We start from the raw sequence: 20777 nt of genomic DNA, 5'->3' as shown, positions 1-20777 counted from the left end.
GCACAAGCCCCTCCTGTCCTGCCCCTTCTACAGCCCAGAGATTCCTGAAGTCCTCAGGTGGGCCCCCAGCCACTGTCCTGCAGGAGTCCAGCTGGGCTGACTTCTTACTCTGAGGGTCTGTGGAGGGGTGCACTGTATGCCCCAGGGGGCCATAGAAAGGAAGGGGTGACCTCCCTCCTCTGCTCCTCCAGGCTGTCTGGGGGAGGGGATGCTAGAAGGGGGTTTAGAATTCCGTCTCTCTGGTCCCAGGGCTGCCCCTTTGTCTTCCCAGTAAGCCCTGCCTGCCACCCCTGCCCATCTGTGTTCACAGGTGACTCTGTTTGGGAATACAAAACCCGGGAAGGAAACCTGGCAACAAGGGCCTCTCTGTCCTGCAAGCCTGGCAACTGCCACACCACCCCAGGGCTGGCTCCGGACACAGCAGTCCAGGGGCGTGGGGTCGTTCTGCATGTTCTCCTCTCATCCTGAAGCCAGCCTCCAGGAGGTGGACAAGCCCACTTCAGGGAAGCCCTGCCACCATGCCAGGTGGCCCTGCTGCAGATATCTGAGGACCAGCTACAGAGTGTGGGCCGCGGCCTCCTGCCCTCCACAGTTACCTCACTCGTCCCCATGATGCTGGACTCATCAGTGGCAGACCAGATCACCCGCCTGACACTGAGTCTCTTGGAGCAGGTAGGACTGAGCCAGGCCACTGCTGCACTGACCCCAGAGGAGGCAGTCCAGCATTGGGCTAAACGACAGAAGACAAGACGCTGCTCCCAGAGTCTCTGCTCTGCCTTCTATCTGGGCACATTCCTGCTTTCAAAGCAAACCCTTCCCATGGGTTTTGAGCCTCATGAATCTATTTCTTGACTTCTTAGCACAGAGGCAGAACCATTTAGTTCTCCAGTAAGGAGACCAGCACCTACCAACAGAGCGCCCCCAGGGAAGGGCCCATTTTGAGACCATGGCTGGCTGGTGCCCCCAGACATAAGACCTCAGCACTGAGCCTGTCGAGCCCCATCTTCTTCCCTTCTAATCCCTCTCCAGGTCACTGAGCACTGGCCCACAGGGACCTTTGTGCCCAGGGTGGCCCCTCCGCGCCTTCTGCCTGCTTTGTTCCTCACCTGTGCCTCCCTCTCACCAATTCTGCATCCTCAGTGCAGGGTCCTGGAGGTGGCAATCAGGGTAGTCACTGGCCAGGCCACAGGGGTCTCACCAGGACAGTCTCTACAAGGCCCACTCCTCAGAAGTGTGCCTGATGGGCCCATCAGAGGTTCCCCTGGGATTGCTGCTTTTCTGGGGGGTGGTTACCGGGTATTGAACTCAGGGGCACTCGACCACTGAGCCACATCCCCAGCCCTATTCTGTATTTTATTTAGAGACAGGGTCTCTCAGAGTTGTTTATTGCCTCGCTTTTGCTGAGGCTGGCTTTGAACTCTTGATCCTCCTGTCTCAGCCTCTGGAGCCTCTGGGATTATAGGTGTGCACCACGACACCCAGCATCCCCCTGGTTTTAATGAGGAGTAGGTGCATTGACTTGAATGCATGACCAGCATGGCCCCTGTCCACCCACTTCACCCTCTTCCGGCCCCCAACACCTCCGTCTGGGTGATGGGCACCCCCAGAACTCACGGGTGGCACCCAGGCAAGCACGCTAACCAACCTGGGGCCAACATCACCACCAGCCTCTGTTCCTCACAGAAGCTGGAGCAAGAGCGAGAGAACATGGAAGGGGACTCAGAAGGCTCTTTCTTGGTGCCAGGTAAGAGCCCTGGGCTGCTCCCAGCTACCCAGACTAGCACAGGAGCAGACGGGGGAGGGCAATAGGGGCAGCACCCAGAAGCCACCCTTTTCTTTAGTACTCTCACTTCACACCAGAGTTGAAAGGACTCTGCTTTCCCCTATAACACAGCATCCTCTACCTTTGGCCTGCAGGTCCCAGGCGGTACGTGCATGTTCCCATCCTGTCGATGGGTTGGGAAGCCTGCCCAGATGGCTCAGCTCTGAGGTGTCCCACAGGCCAGACCCTCATGGCTCTGATCCCAGACCCCTGAAATTGTCCAAGATGGGGGTGTCCTCACTGGACAGAATCCAGGTTGAAGGACACCTGAGGGAGGGGCTGAGGAGGAGTGGGTCTTGTTCTTTGGAACATGGAACAAACAGCCATGCTGTGGGCTCCGGGACCCAGAGGGCGGCTGGCCGAACCTGAGGCCAAGGCCAGATGGAACGTTGCAGACCCTGCCATGTGACCAGGTCCTGCACAACAGAGCCTCTGCTAGTATGCCAGAGTGTGTGGGGGTATCCTCAGCAGCCTGGCACCAGCCAGACACTGGGGTGACTGGACTCCTCCATAGCCATTTCTGGGGAGCAGGCTTCTCCTCCATACTTGGGTGAACAGCCCAGTCCTCTCCAGACAGCTTGGGTTTGGTGGCACAGGTGGTGGAAAATAGGCTTTTGAGGTTTGTACCCAGCCCCGTAGAAGGCCTGCCTTCCTCAGCCAACAGGCCTGCAGGGACCCAGAGGGGCCTGCCCTGCGTCACGCCTGGCTCCTTTCCAGACCCTAGCTTGAAGACCGAGTTCCCCATCCCCTCCCCACCACTGGTCATGGTCCCTCCCTCCATAGGATGAATGCTCGTGGAGGCCAGGGGCCGGGGACCCAGGATGTGGGGAGGTTATGGCGTTCTGACAGGGTCTGCAGTCATGTGCCTGACAGCCTGGGCCACCCGCCACGAAGCTTTCCTCAATAAGCAAGGGTGTGTCTCCCTCCAGGAAAGGAGGCCAGGCCAGATGAGGCCCTGCCCCGTGCTCTGAGGAGGAGGAAGGACCTTCTACAGAGACTCTGGGTAAGCCTGTGCACCTTCCCCATGGTCCACGGCAGAGGAGCTGGCTTCCACACACAGACCCAGCATGTCGGAGAGGCCCTTCCGGACTCAGGCTGGTTTCCCGGTGGTTTTAAACTGTAGGTGGGAAACTGAACTATGAGCCCTGAGGTGACTTCCCTGAGCAGGTGTGAGCTGCAAGCCCTGTTGTTCTCGAGGGCTGGGCTGCACACACGGAAGGAGACAGTCTTGAGTCAGGGCCCAACCCCCACAGGAAGGGGAATGTGAGATGCCCAGGGGCCCCATCCATGCTACACTGGCTGGCAGCAAGCACTGGCCAGGCCAGGGGTGTGCCTGCGGCAGTGTGACCCTGCACGCCCTGGGCAGGAGGTGGGGCTGCCAGCCTGTGAGGCAGACACTGGCGCTGCCTGAAGAGCACCCAGCCCTGCCGGCTGGGAAAGGACAGGCGGAAGCTTACTGCAAATGTGACAGACTTCAGAGGAAGCAGACTCCACGGGGATGTGCCACACCCCCACCAGCCTTTGGCTTCACTTTTCTGCCAGCTCCAGTTCTGGGGCCTCCAACCTGAGCTGAGGGCCTAAGCAGCTGCAGGCTCCACGTGCCCAAGGAAGGTGGGGGACAGGGAAGGCCGTGGTGGTGACAGTCCCATGCACCCCGTGTCCACATTGGTCCAAAGCTCCTCCTGTGGCCCATTCTGGGCACAGTAGGCTCTGCTGGTCTTTCAGGAACAGCAGCTTCTAGATGAGCACCCCCAGCCCCGCTGCTGGAGGGGGCCACCCGGAGGAGCCCACAGGTCAGCCCTGTACCCAGAAGTGCCTCCCGTGGGCATCCACCAGGCCGCGTCTCCACCCCTGCAGGCCCCTGAGCCTCTGAGGATCATCCAGCACCCGGTAAGGGGGTGAGGGGAAAAGGCAACTCTGGTGGGGGAAGCAGAGGTGGGGGGGACATCTGGCAGCTGGGACAGGAGCAGCCACCCCAGGGTTGCCTCATCCACAGAGCCAGGGCTAGCCGACGGTGGCTGCAGAGCAGGTTTACCTTTTAAATGTGGTACCAGGGACACCCTACCACTGAGCTACATCCCTAGCCCTTTTTTGTTGTTGTTTTATTTTATTTTTAGACCAGGTCTGGCTAAGTTTCCCAGGCTGGCCTTGAATTGGTGATCCCCCTGCCTCGGCCTTACAAGTAGCTGGGATCACAACTGTGTGCCACAGTGTGCCTTGTTTTTTTCGGTTTTTGTTTTGTTTTGTTTTGTTTTTCCCAGACTGGGGATCAAACCAAGGCCTTTTTCACATGCTAGGCAAGTTTCCCACCACTGAACTACACTCCTAGCTCCAGTTTTATTTATTTTCTTAATGTTTATGAAAAAATAAAAGAATAATGCTTTGTAACACATCAAAATGATAAGAAATGCACAGTTCAGTGTTCGTGAGTTGTAGGGGCCCGGCTCTGGTCAGCTCTGTCTGTGGTTGCTCTCAAGGTCCCATGGCAGAGTGAGCACTAGCAACTGAGCGCATGTGGTCCACGAGCCCAACAAGGTACTACCTGGCCCACTGTGGGAAAAGCTTGCCAGTCCTTGGGCTGAACCACACTTCCTGAAAGTGGAGGAAGAGGGACAAGGTCATGCTGGGTTTTCTGGAAAAGGTTAAAACAGGTGTTTCTGGTATTCACTAAAAAATGCCGTACATTTATTTTCACTCAGAAGAGAAACCAGAGGTTATCTGCACAAGTTCCACACATGTCTACAGTATATGATAGAGCTAGAGTAACTGGCCAAGTTGGTATCCATGCCACAATAGGCAGGTCACCAGGACAGGAGGTAAATGCCTATTGGACGAGCAGCCACTCAACACCCAGGTCTGCCCAAGAATCCCAACACCTCAGTCATGAGGTGAATGCAAAGTAAAACCACGGTGAACTACCTCTGTGCCCCATTAAAATAGCTGAAGTTGAAAAGACTGACCATGCCAAGTGTCAGATGCATCTATTAAAGCAGAATTAATGAAACCAGGCATTAGCTCACCCTGCTCATGACAAGTAATGTGGGAATCATCCAAAGCATACATTCTGCCAGGTGTGGTGGACAAGCACCTATTAATCCCAGCAATGTGCAAGGCTGAGGCAGGGGATTGCAAATTTAACACCAGCCTGGGTAACTTAGAGAGGGCCTCAGCAAGTTAGTGAGGCCATTATATACATATATATATATATATATGAAAAAAAGGGGCGCTGGAGGTGTAGCTCAGTGGTAAAGTACCCCTGGGTTCTATTTCCAGTACCACAAAAGAAGAAAATATCAAAAACTTACATCCTAAGTATACCCAGACTCATTCACTCAAATACAATGGATGGATAAATGGGTGGATGGAAGAATGGATGGGTAGATAGATGGATTCGTGGGTGGAAGAATGGATGAATGGATGGGTGGAGGAGTGGAAGGATGAATGAGTAGATGGAGATGAGGGGACGGGTGAAGGAATGGGTGGATACTGTAGGACACTGCCTCCAAGGAGGAATTCAGGTGGCAAATCACCTTCTTAGGTTCCCCAGCCTCCTGCCACCATCATTCAGCAGCTCCCTCAGCAGCCACTCATCACACAGATCCCTGCTCCTCAGGCCTTTCCCACTCAAAGGTCAGGAAGCATTAAAGAAGGTGAGTGATGTGTGTTAATATTGCTATGGGTTTATGGAATTGTCTACTGAAAGAGAAAACATTTGTGCAACCAGGACAGTCATTTAGAGTCAGCTTCTGGCTACTGAACATGAAAATAATTTTAACTTTAAGAAATCCATTATAGAATATGTGCTTAGCATATACAAAGCCCTAGGTTCAATCCCCAGCACTATAAAAAAAAAAGAAGGAAAAAAACAAAGAGATCCTTCTGTAAAGGATATCTCTGAGCTCCAAGGAAGAAAACTAAAAGCATAAGACAGAGCAGTGGACTAGGAGTTGGAACAGAGTGCCAACCCCAACTCGCCCTTGTTAGCTGCATATAAGGCCTGGTCAAGCTGCTTCTTGTAAAGTAACCTAAATACTTGATATTCAAAACAACCTTATTGGGGTGACAAAGAATAAGTTGCACCTTTTTTAAAATTTAAATTAAGTTTTTTTTCTTTTTATTGGTGCAGAGATGGAACCAGGGTCTCAGGCACATGCTCTGCTGCGGAGCTCACCACCAGCCCCTCCTTGAAACTGACAGGCAGTGTTCCCTGGTCCTGACAGGCCAGTTAGTTACGTGTTCACATGGCGATGGGCACGTGGGTTGTTTCCTGGTTCCAGCTATTGTGGGCATTCACGGGCCGGCCTCTCTGTAATTGTGGGTCTTCATTTCTCTAGGGTAAATACCTAGGTGTGAGACATCTGACTCATGCAATAGGGTTATGTTTAACTTCTTAAGAAACTGCCAAACTGTTTCCATAGTGCCTGAACAACTCCACATTCCCATTAGCAATGTTTGAAAGTTTTAGTTCCTCCTCAGCCTCCCCAACCCTTGGTGTGATCTTTTTTTTTTTTTTTTTTTTTTGAGATGGGGTTTTGCTGTGGGCCCAGGCTGACCTTGAACTCTTAAACTCAGGTGATCCTTTTGCCTCAGCTTCTTGAGTACCTGAAACTATAGGCACACACCCCAACAGCTGGTGTGGTCAGTCTTTTCAACTTTAGCTATTTTAATGGGGCACAGTGGTAGTTCACTGTGGCTTTCCTTTGCATTGACCCCCTCATGACTGAGGTGTTGGGATTCTTGGGCAGACCTGGGTGTTGAGTGGCTGCTCATCCAATAGGTGTTCACCTCCTGTCCTGGCGCCCTGCCTATCCTGGCATGGATACCAACCTGGCCAGTTACTCTAGCTCTGTCCTACACTGCAGCATTGCCAGGCTTGATCCTAAGTTGCCCCATAGCCCACCTCCAGGGTGCCCTTCATGCTGAGACCCACGTGACAATGCCAGGTGTGATAGGGCACAGCTGGGTGTCCACAGTGCAGCCCTGTTTCCCATGATGATTTTTTTTTCTCCAGATGAACTTTAATGATAGTATGTCAGGTTTCAAAAGCAAACCAAGAAAACAGTGTGTGTATGTGCTTGGAGGTGCGAATACTTCTGTGCCACAAGATAAAGTGTGCCATTCACAGTCAGTGATAAAAAAAATTTAATAAGTAGCTATTTAGAGAATGTAAAGTTAGTTACTTTACCCCACTCCTTATGCCAAAACTAATTCCAACTCAATGAAATATTTGAATATAAAAATGCAAAATCTCAGGCTGGGGTTGTGGCTCAGTGGTAGAGCACTTGTCTAGCATGCATGAGGCACTGGGTTCGATCTGCAGCACTACAAAAAAATACTAAATAAACAAAATCTTGAAATTACTTGTACTATTTAAGTTATATTTAAAAAAAATAAACTCACAAAAACAGATGCTAGTGTGATTGGCTTCACCCGGAAAGCACCCGTCTGGCTCCCCTGTGCTGTTGGACCCTTCTGCACCATCACGGGTGTTGTGTCTCCCACTGCCAGGAGACAAGTTCACTGCCCTGGTTGCTTGCTTTCCTTCCAGTGGCTTTATTTTTTTTTTTATTTTTTTATTTTTTTAAATATTTATTTATTTTTTTAGTTCTCGGCGGACACAACATCTTTGTTTGTACGTGGTGCTGAGGATCGAACCCGGGCCGCACGCATGCCAGGCGAGCGCGCTACCACTTGAGCCACATCCCCAGCCCCCTTCTAGTGGCTTTATTCCACCACTTCTTTTTTTCTCTACCAAGAATTGAACCCAGGGGTACTTAACCACTGAGCCACACCCCCAGCCCTTTTTTATTTTGACTTTTTTTTTTTTTTGTGTGTGTGTGTGTGTGTGTGGTGCTGGGGATTGAACCCATGGCCTTGTGCATATGAGGCAAGCACTCTACCAACTGAGCTATATCCCCAGCCCCATTATTTTTTGTTTTGAGACGGGGTCTTGCTAAGTTGCTCAGAGCCTGGCTAAGTTGCTGAAACTGCCTTTGAACTTTCGATCTTCCTGCTTTAGCCTCCTGAGCTACTGGGAGTACAGGTGTGTGCTATTGCACTTGGCTAAAAATTATTTTTAAAACTATGGTAAAAACATATAAGATTAATTTTTCCATCGTAGCCAGTCATTAGGCATGCAGATCAGTAGTGTGGAACTCCACTCCTGCACTGCAGTGTCCCTGCCTTGAGCCCAGCTCTGCCTACTGTGTCTGCGAGTTACACTGCTCTAGAGGGATCCTCTCAGTGGAGCCACACAGTGCCCGTCCCTTCGAAACTAGCTTCTTTGGCTAAGGATAATGTCCTCAAGTCTCATCCATGTTGTAGCCAGTGACAGGCTGGATTTCACTGTGTGACGACCACGTTTTCTTTACCCATTCATCCTCATGGATGAACATTTGGGTTGCTTCCAAGTTGTCTCAGATTCTTAACAAGCCCATCTGCAAAGTTTGTTATTGTTGTTTTTTGTTTGTTTGTTTGTTTTGCTGTGTAATAAAACACATTTGCAAGCTTTGGGGATGAGGATGTGGGCCTCTCACCCACACTTTACATCATTTTCTTTTCTCTGTGTTGTGAAGCCAGTGACACTGTCCTTTCCAGTGGATGTGCGCTGTTTCACACCATTGGTGGTGGACATACACACTGGACATGCCCATTTCTGGGTGGTGCAGGTCTAGTAACAAGAGGGAAGTGTCAGGAGACCCTGTGGTTGCAGGCCCACCCTCTCTGTGCCATCTTCCACCAGGTACGCTTGCTGTAATGGAGCTGCACTCTCCAGTCTCGTCCTTTGTAGTCAGTGTCTTTCTTGTCTCCACCCAATGGAGGTCATGAAAAATGTTTTGGTTTTCTTGTGTCACTTGGCCTGTTGCTGACGTTAGATTTATGGCCTATCTGGAATAGCTTTTTATGTGTGCTGTGATTTAGGGACCCACCTTATTATTTTGCCAAGGACAACAACTGGACCCTGGGCTATGTACGGACACTTTTGTGTGTCCCCTTTGTTAGAGGCAGGTGACACCAGCCTGGGCCTCTCACTGGACCCTCTTCAGGCCCTTGGTATAGTTGTCTGATCTTTATATACTGGATTCCATTGAGGGAACCCTAGGGGGTACCAGGGAAGCCACTCTCCTTGGGCACTTGCTTCTGCTGCTGTTGGATGGGGGCTGGACCCTCCCCGGGCCTCAGAGGACTTCTTGGAGCCTTTGCTCCATGGGGCTGTTACTCTCCTCTTCTTAGCTGTGTCTTGTAGAGATCAGGGGTCCCTCCCATAGCTGTGTTGCCACAGGGGTCTGGCTCTTTTCCACCTTGCTTCCAGGCCTTTCTGGCCCGTGGCCTGGACAGCCCCAGCTCCTGAGTACTCCTCCTGTCCAAGCCCCACCCCAGCCACTCTAAGCTTGGAGATGTTTGGCTGGGAGACCCTAGGAGGTGTGTCCCTTCAGCAAAGCTGACAAGAAGCTCTAGCACAAGGCATGGACCCTTGCTGTGGGAAGAAACAGTGTTTGCCCACCACATTGTCAAACGTGAACTTGCTGCCTGGTCCCCTGCTGGTGAGCACGTCAGTTTCCTGTGCTGTGGTAACAAACTACCACGAGTTGGTAATGTAACAGAGAACAATCTTCCCCTCACTGCCTGGAGGCTAGACCTCAAAAACCCAGGTGCAGGTAGGCTGTGCTCCCTCCGCGGGGTTCAGGGAGGGGTCTTCCTGCCCCTTGCCACTCCTGGTGGCTGTAGGCGTTGCTCTGGGGGTCCCTCCAGTGTCTGTGTTCCCAGGTGGCCTCCACCCTATGTCTGGGTCTCCTCCTCTGTCTGCTCTAATCATCCTCTTCTGTTATTGTTATTTTGGTGTACTGGTGATTGCACCCTGGGGGCTACATGCCCCAGCCCCTTATATTTATTTTTATTTTGTATTTGTTTGGTACTGTTCCATTTTTTTTTAGTAATGAACCCAGGGGTTCTTTACCACTGAGCTCTGTTCCCTTTTTTTTTTTTGGAGACAGGCTCTCCCTAAATTTCTAAGGCTGGCCTTGAACTTGCTTTCCTGCTTTCCTCCTGCCTCAGGATTACAGGTGTACATCAACACATCCAGCTCCCCTCTCATTATAAAGACACTTTCACTGGATTTAGGGACCACCTGAGTAATCCAGGATGATCTCCTTGATTCAAAATCTTCAAGTAAATCCACTAACACCATTTTTCCAAGAAGGATCACCTTCAGAGGTCTTGGGGAGTAGGACAGGGAGATATATATATATATATACACACACACACAGTTGGGGTGACCACACAACCACTGGTGGCACTGAGACAAAATACACAGCCCCTCATGAGGCAAGCTAGGTGCCGTCCACAAAACCTTATCCATGCACGTCCTCTGACCAGAAGACCCAGATCAGAACGCGCCCAGGGACCTGCCTGGGGCACAGGCACACATGCTGGAATGCTCTCTGGTGCTCAGGAGGCTGTTGTAACAAGTATGAGGCCCTAAAGCTATTGTTTCTGAGGCAGAGCCTATCAGCATGCCCCATCTCTGAGTGGCACAGCACCCGACTCTGGTCTGTTGTTTCAGACATGGTGGAGATGATGTTGATGCAGAATGCACAGATGCACCAGATCATCATGCAAAACATGCTACTCAAAGCCCTCCCACCTGCAGTAGGGCCTGGGGGACCACACACCCCGCAGCAGGTAGGCTTAGTGGGACAGGTGCCCAGGGGCCACCTGAGTAGACCCCAGAAGAGTATGTGCCTGTAGTTCTGGAAGGACCTCTGGATCTGGGTCTGTGGGTTGGTTGTGAAGTTCCACAGCCTCCCTATTCCCACCCCAGGGAGGAATGGGTCCTGCAACTGGGCCCAGAAAGCACCCCTAGCTCTGCTCAGAGCCTGCTCCCCTTCCTGCCCTTGCACTCAATGCACCAGCTGGAAGCAGGTGCAGGAAGAAGGTGTCCAGGGCAGCTGGGTGTGACCCTGATATGGGCCATGCCCCCTGTGCCAGGACCTGCAGTGGGCACGCCAGGTCATCCTGAGAGCCCAGAGGCAGAGGCCAGCCCCAGTGCACCATCACCACCACTATGCGCCCCCAGTCCCGCTGCAGGCTAGCCCCATGCCTGGCACCCCTGTTGGTTATTCCACGTGTCCTCCAGTGGTCACGGCCACAGCCCTCCCAGCGGCCAACAGCTTCCTGCCTACCATGCGCCATGTGGCTGGCCCCACGTAAGTCTGGAGGGTAAGAGTAGAAGGACCCATAGGGTTTGGGTTGCCTCTCTGCACTCCTTAGCACCTAACGGACACCCATGCTCAGGCCTGCAGACTGTGGCAGTGGTTTGAAAGGAAGCTGGAAACACCCTGCCATATGCCAGAAAATAGTAGGCCTCAGTCCTAAGTCGCCAGGCCATATGGACCCCCTTTGGGGAGGTAACTGTGGCTGGGGTCTTTGTCCAGCCTAGCAGGACTGGGATTACTCCCGCTGGGTGGGTTCTGGCACATTTCTCACATGTGACTCCCCCAACCCACAGCAAGTTCCTGTGAGCTAGGCAGGGCAGTGACCACCCAAGGTCACCCTTGTCTTTCCTCTAGGGTGGCAATGGACAGTGAGCTACCCTCACAGGCTCCAGGAATGTGAGCCCCTTGCTCCAGCTTGGTAAGCAGCAAGGTCTTCACCCTCCAGGGCCACTGGAAAAACCAGGTGAATGCCTCACCCAGGTGAAACACAAATTTCGTCCGGAAAGAATTCAAGAAAAACACAGTTCAGGGTTCTCAATAGATAAAGATTAATAGCTTTAGCTACATAAAAATTTAAACATTTCTATGGGGGAGACATAAGAAAGTCAAATTGGAGTGGGGGACGCAGCTCAGTGGTAGAGGGCCTGCCCAGCATGCTTGAGGACTGCGCTTGAGCCCCAGCACCACCTCTCACACTAACATGGTGTGGGAAGGCCTGTTTGTCATTCATGTGAAGCAGTCTCCTCCCGTTCCCTTCAAGTTAAGCCCTATACATGTGCATAGGCTGCAGGCACCACGGATCTGCTCAACGGCTTGCCCATCTCTGCAAATCAAAAGCAAGTGCCTGAAGCTCCTTCTGCAGAGCAGGTGGGGGCGAGGTAGGGGGATAGCTCCTCTAGTCTGTTCCTCTGGGTCCTGTCACTGGTTCTTACGTGTACATGATACCCGCACGCTTTACAGAAAGCTGTTTGTTACTCTTTTTGGTGGAATTTTGTTCCCTTCATGTTTCAATGTTGTTTTCTAAAGTCTTGATTTTAAGTATTCTGCATCAGTGTTCATTCACTTTCTTTTAGGGTAATTTCCTACTCACTAAGCTCTTCACCAGCAGAGTGCCGACATCGGCACCCTCAGGGCCCCTGGTTGGAGCAAGATGAGCAGGGCTGACAGCCACACCCGGGCTTCTCTCCTGGCTGCCCTGGCTCTCACTGCCTCTCAGGACTGTCATCTATTCTACCAGGCACAGCTTCCTGGCAGATGAAAGATCTGACGCCCACGGGAACACACACGTTGACACATTCCCCCCAGCCCGCTTCTGTGGGTGCAGCCCCTTCTCTCAGAGGCACCTCGGCGCTCTTTTGAATGTGACCCCAAAGACTACTCTTGTTAAAAGCATGGACAGAAAGGCCCGACCTGATCTGTTTTCAGGCCAACTTTTCCTTTCCTTTCTCCCCCACCCAGGGCTGACCCCAGGCAAGGCAAATGCTCCAAAACTGAGCCCCATCTCCAACCCTTTTTACTTTGAGACAGGGTCTCCCCAGGTGGTTCAGGCTGGCCTTGCAGTTGCCATCCTCCTGCCTCAGCCTCTCAAATCACTGGGATTGCAGACATGGCCACCATGCCTGGCATCATGCTGACCTCTTCTTTTTTCTTAAGATATTTTATTAGTTGTTGATGGACCTTTTGTTTTATTTACTTATTTACATATGGTGCTAAGAATAGAACCCAGGGCCTCACACATGCTAGGCAAGCGCTCTACCACTGAGCCACAACCCCAGCCCCACACTTTTTCTAATGTCCTTTGTTTTTCTCTCTCAACATAGTTGTTAACTTGATAAAAGGAAGAAATTTGGCCACATTGGTGGTCTCTGGATGGACTGGCCTTACTGAGTTAACAGGGCCGAATGAGCTTCCTGGGTCTGTGAGCTCTGCTGCTGACCCGCCTGCGGGAGCACACTAGGGACAGGAACTCTGCACCTCACCAGGGAAAGGCTGGAGAGCCCAGAAGATCCCGAGGTGGGCTGGAGCTGCAGGGGCGGCCTGAGGACCTGCAGTGTGGCAGGTGGCGCAGGGCTGCTTACGGCTGGGCTGGCCTGTGGTCTGTGAGGGAGGGGCTCACTGTGCACACCTGTAGCCGGTAAGACAGATGACATTCCTGAGAGGCACTGAAGAGGACCCAAAGGGCATGAAAGACCACCACACAAACTGCAGGAGCCTCTAGGCACCAGCTCACCACAGACTTCATGCAGGTTTCATCCGAATCCCAGACGCCCCGACACTAGCTGGGCTCAACTTGGGACACAAGGCACATGAAGGGCCAAGGAGACCAAGTGCTTCCTGGAGTAGACAAGAGGACTGTCCTTCCTGTGTGGCCAGGTTGGGCCACAGCTGTTGACACACCACAGTGGACACTTCTGCATCTACATTAGGAGGACCCTTGATTGTGCTCTCTGTTAAGACACAGGGTGGGTTTTAGGAATGTATAAAGGGCTAAGATGTGGCTCAGTGGTAGAGCACTTGCCTGGCATGTGTGGATACTTAAGGCCTTGGGTTTGATCTCCAGCACTAAAATAGATACATAATAGCTTCTACCACACCCATCAGGGCCCCAACCCTCTCAGGGTCCCCCAATCTCTTCAAAAGGACTGTGGACCCAAGTTGTGTGGCTGCTTCTATTGATTTGTGTCATTAGACATTAAACTGAGAGCAATCTTAACTATAAGTAGGTCAGGCACAGTCAGCAGTGACTGCAGAACCAGGGCAGGCCAATTCCACATCCAGAGAGCCAGGGAACAATCCAGGCTAAGAAAGGTAGAGTTGAGGGGAAAAACGTTAGAAACACTGGATGCCACAGGAATCAAATGCATGCTCAGAAGTCACTTGGCAAGGCAAAGTTTACTTCTGCAGAAAGGTGTGCTACCAAAGAGAATCTGACAGCAAGCACCCCTGGGTGGGCAGTCGGCCTGCTTTTATCTCTAATGCAGCACTGCCTTGGCTCTGATAGGAGCAGCCCGGGGTTACAATCTTCATGATTAGGTAGCTTTAAAATTGAGTGGGAAAAGTGAAGGGCTATAGTTGAAATGGCCACAATTGGATCTTACATCCCCATTAAGGCTAAATACTATATTCTGAAAATGGACCACTGAACTTTCTCACAGAAAGGCACTCCGTGCTTCTGGATCATTTAATGGGAGACACAAGGATTAGGATCATAGTATCACCAGGTTTCATGGTTCAAAGCCTTCAAGAGGCTACATGTTACCGCCATGAGATCCATAGTCCCACCTAGCCTATTGAGCCATTTGGCAGAGTAGGAACCTGGGAGGGGCCAGGTTCAAAAACCCTGCCTTTGCAAGCTCTGCAACTCCAGGCTTATTTCAATTTTCAGAGGATAAACAGGAAATACCAACCAAGGGAGATTTCCTGCAGAAGGACGTTGGTGCTTCATCTCCTGGAGGGAACAGAGCAGGCCTTGGGCAGGTGTGGTGGTGGGGAGCCATAGCCCACCAGCTTCCTCACCTCCACCCTTGCATGCCATGTGGTCCTAGGCAGCTGAGGTCTTGGGGGAGATGAGAGGGAGGAGCCTCTGTGTCGGTGGCATCCATTCAGGTCAAGTATGGTGCACCTATTGCTGGCAGGCCACCCTTGTCCTAGTCACTCTTCTCAGGGGTAGCAAGGCTCAGGCACAGAGAACCTGAGGGTGAGACTCCAGCACTCTCCAGCATGTGCATCTGCAGGAGCTGTCCCTAGGAAGGAGGAAGCATGGGTGCTCTGGGCGGTGGTGTCCACTCCCAGGCAGGCTGCAGGGGTAGACAAAGCTTTTCACCAAAGCTCTTCAGTTCTTCAGGGTGGAAGACTGGCAGACCCTCAAGAAGCATATGGGGTTTACCATTCCCTCCCTCCACTGTAAAGGCTTACAACTATTCTGCTTAGTAAGAAAACAATCTGCTGTGTCCTAAACAAAGGGACAGATACTTCTCTGGTAGTGCAAGAAACCAAGTTCCACTCCTAGAATTTAGCCTCAGCATGGGCTGGCGCCTCTGTGGCCCCCAGCACAGCACGACCAGTACAGCGGCAGTCTGGAGCTCCTTGGTTCTAGGTACACCCCTCCAACAAGTCCTGGAACCTGGAGCCTCCACTGCATCAGAAGAGGCCCCTGCTCAGGGGCTGGAGCCTTGCTCCTGTTCGACGCCTCAACTCCTCCAGCACTTGCTCCTCCTGGCGGTACATCTGGAAGACAGAAACCCTGGCTAGCTGGCCAGCCTCCAGGACCCTCACACCACCTCCCTGACTCTGCCCAGGGGTCACCTTCTGGGGAAGCCCTTCCCTGCAGCCCTTGGTGGGCAAAGACCTAGCAGGCCAGGCCTCACAGCTCCCTCACAGGCCCAAGGGCAGCACCGAGTTCTGTGCTCCTTACTGCAGAACTTGCCAGCAAAGCTAAAGAGCAGCCCTAGAGCAGGGAATGTGAAAGGGGTGGGACAAGGGAGGGAAGGAGTGGGCGCGAGAGGGGTGGTAAGAGGCAGTAGAGGGCCAGGGCAAGGTCTGGTGGTGGCAATGGGGTGGCAGCAGGGAATGTGTGGGAGGCTGGGGGAGGAGCCAGGGTGGACCTAGCCAGCAGATGCTAGGCAAGGGCTCAACCACTGAGCTATACCCCTGCCCAGGGGGACTTTTTATCTTATTTTTTTTTCATATATTTTTTAGTTGTAGATGGACACAATGCCTTTTAATTATTTATTTTATGTGGTGCTGAGGATCAGACCCAGGGCCTCACAGGTGCTAGGCAACCTCTCTACCACTAAACCACAACCTCAGCCCAGCTTTTATCTTAACTGGAAAATGTTTTTCAAGTCTTTGATGGTCTGGGGATATAGCTCAGTTGGTAGAGTGCTTGCCTCAAGTCTTTGAAAGGAGACTCTTTGCTTACAAACTTAACCTGAGTCAACTGGTGCTCCGAGCAGCACGGAGCTTCATAAATGCGGAGCCCAAACCATGCCCTCAGAGGAAAAAAGCTGTCAATTCACTTTACAGAAGGGCCTCAATCCCTACTAAATGATCTCTAAATGATAAGCTTTCCAGGCGCAGCAGTTACTGGTGCTGAGGTGCATTTAATTTTCAAAAGTTTTTTTTTTTTTTTTTTTAAATTCTAATACTGCTAGAAGCATCTGCCCAATTTTTTTATTTTTTTAATAAAGCGCAGTCAAGAGCTGGGTGTGGTGGCATGTGCCTGTAATCCCAGTGGCTCTGTCGGGAGGCTCAAACAGGAGGCTCCTGAAAAGCCAGCCTCAGTAATGACAGGCCCTAGGCAACTCAGTAAAAAAATACAAAATAGGGCTGAGGATGTGACTCAGTGGTCAAGTGCCCCTGAATTCAATCCCCAGAACCAAAAAAAAAAAAAAAAAGCAGAGTGGGCTGCCTGAGACCATTGGATACGTGGGTGCATGGGAGTAGCAAGGCCTGGGCCTCTGCCATCTCCTACCTCCTGCCACTCCTCCTCCGAGCTGTGTGTGAAGCCTAGAAGGTGACAGAGTCCATGGGTGGCTGTGACCTGTTGGAATAATTAAAAAGCCACTCAGGGAAGGATCCAGTGGGAAACTGCTCCTTCAGGATCACCCCAGCTTCATAGACTGCCCTTGGTAAGACCAAGCTGTCCTGCGCCATGAATGTAGGTGGCAGCTCTGAGCAGGAACTGAAGTAGCCAGCCCAAGTTCCCTCCTGTTTTTGGTTTGTTTTGTGGAGGTTGAACTCTACCACTGAGTTTACATTCTTATTATTTATTTTGAGACAGGTCTTGCTAGGTTGCTGGCCTCCAACTGGCCATCCTCCTGCCTTAGCCTCTAGAGTAGCTGAGATTACAAGTATGTGCCACCATGCTCAGCTCTCTCCTATTTTGAATGGGAACAACCCACCAAATTCATACTAGAAATACGAGTGCTACTGGGAGCTAGGCACAGGGCTGGGGAGGGGCAATCAGGACTCAACTATGCACTTTTGGGAGCAGCAGCATTGATGATGGGACAGGATTAGAGTTTAGCAGCCTGGCTCTGTGGTATCATCTGCAGCTTGGGAGGCTGAGACAGAATGTCATTTGAAACCATGAGTTTGATACCAGCCTGGGCAACATAATGAGCCAGACCTCAGTTTTAAAAAATAAGTAAACTGGGCATGAAGGCCCATGCTTATAATCCCAGTAATTAGGCAGGCTGAAGCAGGAGAATCCCAAGTTCAAGGCCAGTCTGGGTAACTTAGTGAAACTCTGTCTCAAGAGACAAAGTAAAAAGGCCTGGTGGTTTAGCTCAGAAAAAATAGAGTACCCATGGGTTTAATCTCCAGTACTGACAGAAGGGGAAGTAAGTGAATAAGTGAGTAAAGAGTTACGGGACAGAAGGAGAGTTATGAGAAAGACGAGTGGGTGGGCGTGGCCTGGCTGACCACCCTGAACTCAGGGCACAGCTTGCATCCCTGGCTCAAACCCGGATGAGAAGCCCTCTGATTGGGGCACACAAGAGTAAAACATAGGTCAGGGGCCTGGAGAAGACCCAAATTTTACTGATTTCTGTGTGCAGAGTTTTGGTGTGATAGCAGGGCAGGGGTTGGGGGTCAGATGTGGGTAGGTCTGGAGAGGGCATCTGAGGCAGAGTGAGGAGATAGGCTTCTGACATGAGACAAAGCCCGGAGCAGGGAAGGGGAAGAGGGAAGATTGTGGCAGGTTAGGAACCCTCTTCTGAGCAGGTGGCAGCATGTGAACCTGGCTGCAACTTGTCTGAGGTCCCACAGGATGGGCTTAGGGATCTGGGGAGGCCAGAGGCTAGCTGGTGTGAAGATCATGACTCCCTCTGGGGTGGGGATGGAGGGAGAGGGTTTAGTCAAAGTGAGATGTCTTGAGGCTGGTGACATGGAGGTAGGAGGGGAGGGCTGAAGGAGGGTGCTGTTGGGACTCAGTCCCTAGCAGAGCTGGCCTAGCCTATGCCTATGAGAACTGGGGTCCTAGGAGTAGTAGACTGGCACTCACTGGGGGGAAATAGGGTACCCCTCAGGGAAGGCTCTGGAGGTGTGGGGTGGGAGACTGGAAGGAGAGGTCCAGGGCCACTGCCTTGGAGGGGCATAGCTGCTGGCCACAAAGTACCGAAGCCTGCATTGGGCCACTTGATGTCACTTTCAGGAAGACAGTGTGCAACCTCCTCCCTGGCACACTGCATCCAGACAGAGTATTCAGGGTCCAGGCTACACCCTTCACAGTGGGCTTCCTGGGAAGTTCTGCTTTCAGTCACTCAGAGGCCCTAGTATGCCCCCGAAATAGCTCAGGTTGTATCTGTTCTGCCAAAGGGAAGCATCTCAGCTCAATCTGTAAGCACATTAAATATGACTCCAGGCACACTCACTTTTCAGAATCCTCTTCTTTGTTTTGTGTCAAACTGAGGGGAGACAAATCTGGAGAGTCCTGGGGCTTGCAACCTCCCTGTTTTGGGAATCTTAATAAAAAGCTGATGCTGCAGGCTGGGTTAGTAAAAGGCAGCCTGTTATCTCTGGAGATGAAAGCTGAGAAGGCTCCTGGGTGCTCGTCTCTCTCCATGTGTAGGTTCTCCCACAGCAACCATTTGTGCCCACAGACAATAGTGGGAACATAAGTCTCCTCAACCCCTCCCCATGCTCCATGAGGTCAGCATCCCCACTTACAGTCAGCGTGTCGTAGTAATCCTCGTTTTCTTTGCACTGCTGAAAGATATACTCCACTCCTAGGAAAATGTCTCCCAAATTACAGTCATCCAGACAACCAGGTTGGGGAAGTTCACCTGCTTTCAGATTCTAAAAAATGAGGGAACAGAGGTAAGGTTACTGCCTTGGGGACAGAAATCTGACCAGGAGAGCCCAGCTCAGAGTCTGAGGTGTAGGATACTGGACTCCACTACCACATGAAGCTCAAGTTGTATGCCTGAGGCCCAGCACCAGCAAGGGCCCAAGGGGGAAGACCGCACAGCCACTAAACAAGTGACCTTAAGTGCTTCCACCTTGACAACTGAGTTACTTCCCATTTCTTTCATTTCTTCTAACAGGGAGTCACACAGACACAGAATTTTGAGAGCTAAATCAGCAGCCCACTGACACAATTTTATATTTCTATTCTTTCTACTTCCCATTTTTTCCTAAACAGTCTTTCACATTCTCCCACAGAAAGACTGAAGACCAGCTGAGGACTGTTCCCACTAACCCAGTCATCTATGCCTGGATATTTAGGATGCTTCCATTTTTTTTCCCTACTAAGGAAAACAGTATTTAATATTATACAGTTAATACTGTATTTTCTTCCTTCTTTGAATTCGTTTCCTCAGGTGTGACATTAATGGATTAGAGTATATAGGTATTTTTTAAAATATTTTTTTTAGTTGTTGATAGACCTTTATTTTATTTATGTATTTATATGTGGTGCTGAGAATCGAACCGAACCCAGCCCCTCACACATGCCAGGCAAGTGTGCTACCCTGAGCTGCAGCCCCAGCCCCGGTATGTTTTTTTAAAAACATTTTTTAGTTGTAGGTGGACACCACATATATATATATACATACATATACATACACACACACACACACACACACACACATATATATATATATATATATACACATATATATATATATTTGTTTATTTATTTTTATGTGGTGCTGAGGATTGAACCGAGTGCTTCACACATGCTAGGCAAATGCTCTACCTCTTAGCCACAACCCCAGTCCCCTATATGTATGTTTCAAAGGCTCTGGAAGCACTATATGTTGACAAATTGTTTTTCAAAAGCGTTACTCCAATTTACACTGTTAGTAACAATGAGTGAAGCCTTGTATTCACATAATATAGTTACCTGTAGCCACTACATTGTATCTGTTGAAAATATAAGTCCTAGTTTCTTTTATTTTCACTCTTTATGTATGGCACTAGGGACTGAAACCAGGGTCACTCTATCATTGAATTATATCCCCAACCTTTTCTAATTGTTTTCTTTTGAGACAGGGTCTCCTTGTGTTGTGGAGGTTGGCCTGGAATTTGTGAACCTCCTGCCTTAGCCTCCTGTGTTGGAGGATCACAGGTGTGTATCACTGTGAGTGGTTCAGTGTTATTTTCCATTTTTTGGATCCAAACATATTTAGTTACACTAAAAAAACTGCAGAAGCACTTTACTTCTTTAATTTGCTGATTGCACTACAGGTGAGATGGTGGAGTCTAGTCACCTGGGCTCAATGGGGGCCAGTAAGACTGTTGTCTTCACTTTTGTGTATTTTTGAAATTTTTCAAAATTAAAATTAATAACCTTGCTGGGTGCAGTGGTGCAGGCCTGTAATCCCAACTGCCCGGGAGGCTCAGACAGGACCAGCCTCAGCTGGGATGTGGCTCAGGGGTCGAGTGCCCCTGAGTTCAATCCCCAGTACTCCCCCGACCAAAACAAAAGAGAGGAGGGAGAAATAGCAAGCTGTGGTTTTGGGAAAAAGAATGAATGTCGTTACTTACACCTTTCTACTTTAAAGGGGAACTCGCCAGAGTCTTCCAACCTCCGAGGCCAGAGAGTCACAAAGTAACACTGTGAAAACGTTACTGTTTCAGCGTTTCCTCCCATTCAATTTTCCTCAGAGCAACTGGAGCACGGAAAACTTTTCCCAGGCCTAGAAGTACGTTTCCTTCTGCGCTGGCAGCCGCCCGGGCGCCGAGCGGCCTGCGACGGAGGCGCCGGCGGGGACCCCAGCAGGCCGCAGTGCAGG

General features: G+C 50.9%; 2 protein-coding genes across 4 annotated transcripts in view; one reads left to right on the top strand and one right to left on the bottom strand.

The window, feature by feature from the left end:
* The first annotated feature begins 252 nt into the window (after nt 1–252).
* CUNH21orf58 (chromosome unknown C21orf58 homolog) lies at nt 253–13539 on the top strand. Of its 3 annotated transcripts, XR_007347867.1 has the most exons (9): nt 253–672; nt 1684–1744; nt 2752–2825; nt 3548–3712; nt 5361–5472; nt 10386–10504; nt 10811–11028; nt 11392–11500; nt 12858–13539. XR_007347867.1 is itself a non-coding variant. In XM_048803821.1 (8 exons), the coding sequence occupies exons 1-8, from the start codon at nt 610–612 to the stop codon at nt 12862–12864; spliced, it is 819 nt and encodes a 272-aa protein (XP_048659778.1). In that variant the 5' UTR covers nt 253–609; the 3' UTR covers nt 12865–13539. The 3 variants fall into 3 exon arrangements, 2 of the variants coding, with proteins under 2 accessions (XP_048659778.1, XP_048659777.1); XM_048803821.1 differs by lacking the exon at nt 11392–11500; XM_048803820.1 differs by lacking the exon at nt 12858–13539 and having other exon boundaries at nt 254–672; nt 11392–12078.
* Nucleotides 13540–13910: 371 nt separating this feature from the next.
* Ybey (ybeY metalloendoribonuclease) overlaps nt 13911–20777 on the bottom strand; it is a 10639-nt gene continuing 3772 nt past the window's right edge. Inside the window, exons 2-4 of the mRNA XM_015478377.1 lie at nt 18709–18837; nt 16511–16579; nt 13911–15264 (exon numbers count right to left, since the gene is read on the bottom strand). Coding sequence (XP_015333863.1) covers nt 15178–15264; nt 16511–16579; nt 18709–18837 — 285 coding nt within the window. The 3' untranslated portion in view covers nt 13911–15177. The remainder of the gene's footprint in view (nt 15265–16510; nt 16580–18708; nt 18838–20777) is intronic.

The sequence above is a fragment of the Marmota marmota genome, unplaced genomic scaffold (assembly GCF_001458135.2).
Source record: "Marmota marmota marmota unplaced genomic scaffold, marMar, whole genome shotgun sequence".
Lineage (NCBI taxonomy): Eukaryota > Metazoa > Chordata > Mammalia > Rodentia > Sciuridae > Marmota > Marmota marmota.
This window is presented reverse-complemented; position numbering and strand designations above follow the sequence as displayed.

What these genes read in the sequence shown, in the direction of transcription:
- CUNH21orf58 (XM_048803820.1), top strand. Translation starts at nt 610, where the DNA reads ATGATGCTGGACTCATCAGTGGCAGACCAGATCACCCGCCTGACACTG. An exon ending in CACTGAGTCTCTTGGAGCAG is followed by an intron (nt 673 to 1,683) that starts GTAGGACTGAGC and finishes TGTTCCTCACAG; the next exon opens with AAGCTGGAGCAAGAGCGAGA. An exon ending in AGGCTCTTTCTTGGTGCCAG is followed by an intron (nt 1,745 to 2,751) that starts GTAAGAGCCCTG and finishes GTCTCCCTCCAG; the next exon opens with GAAAGGAGGCCAGGCCAGAT.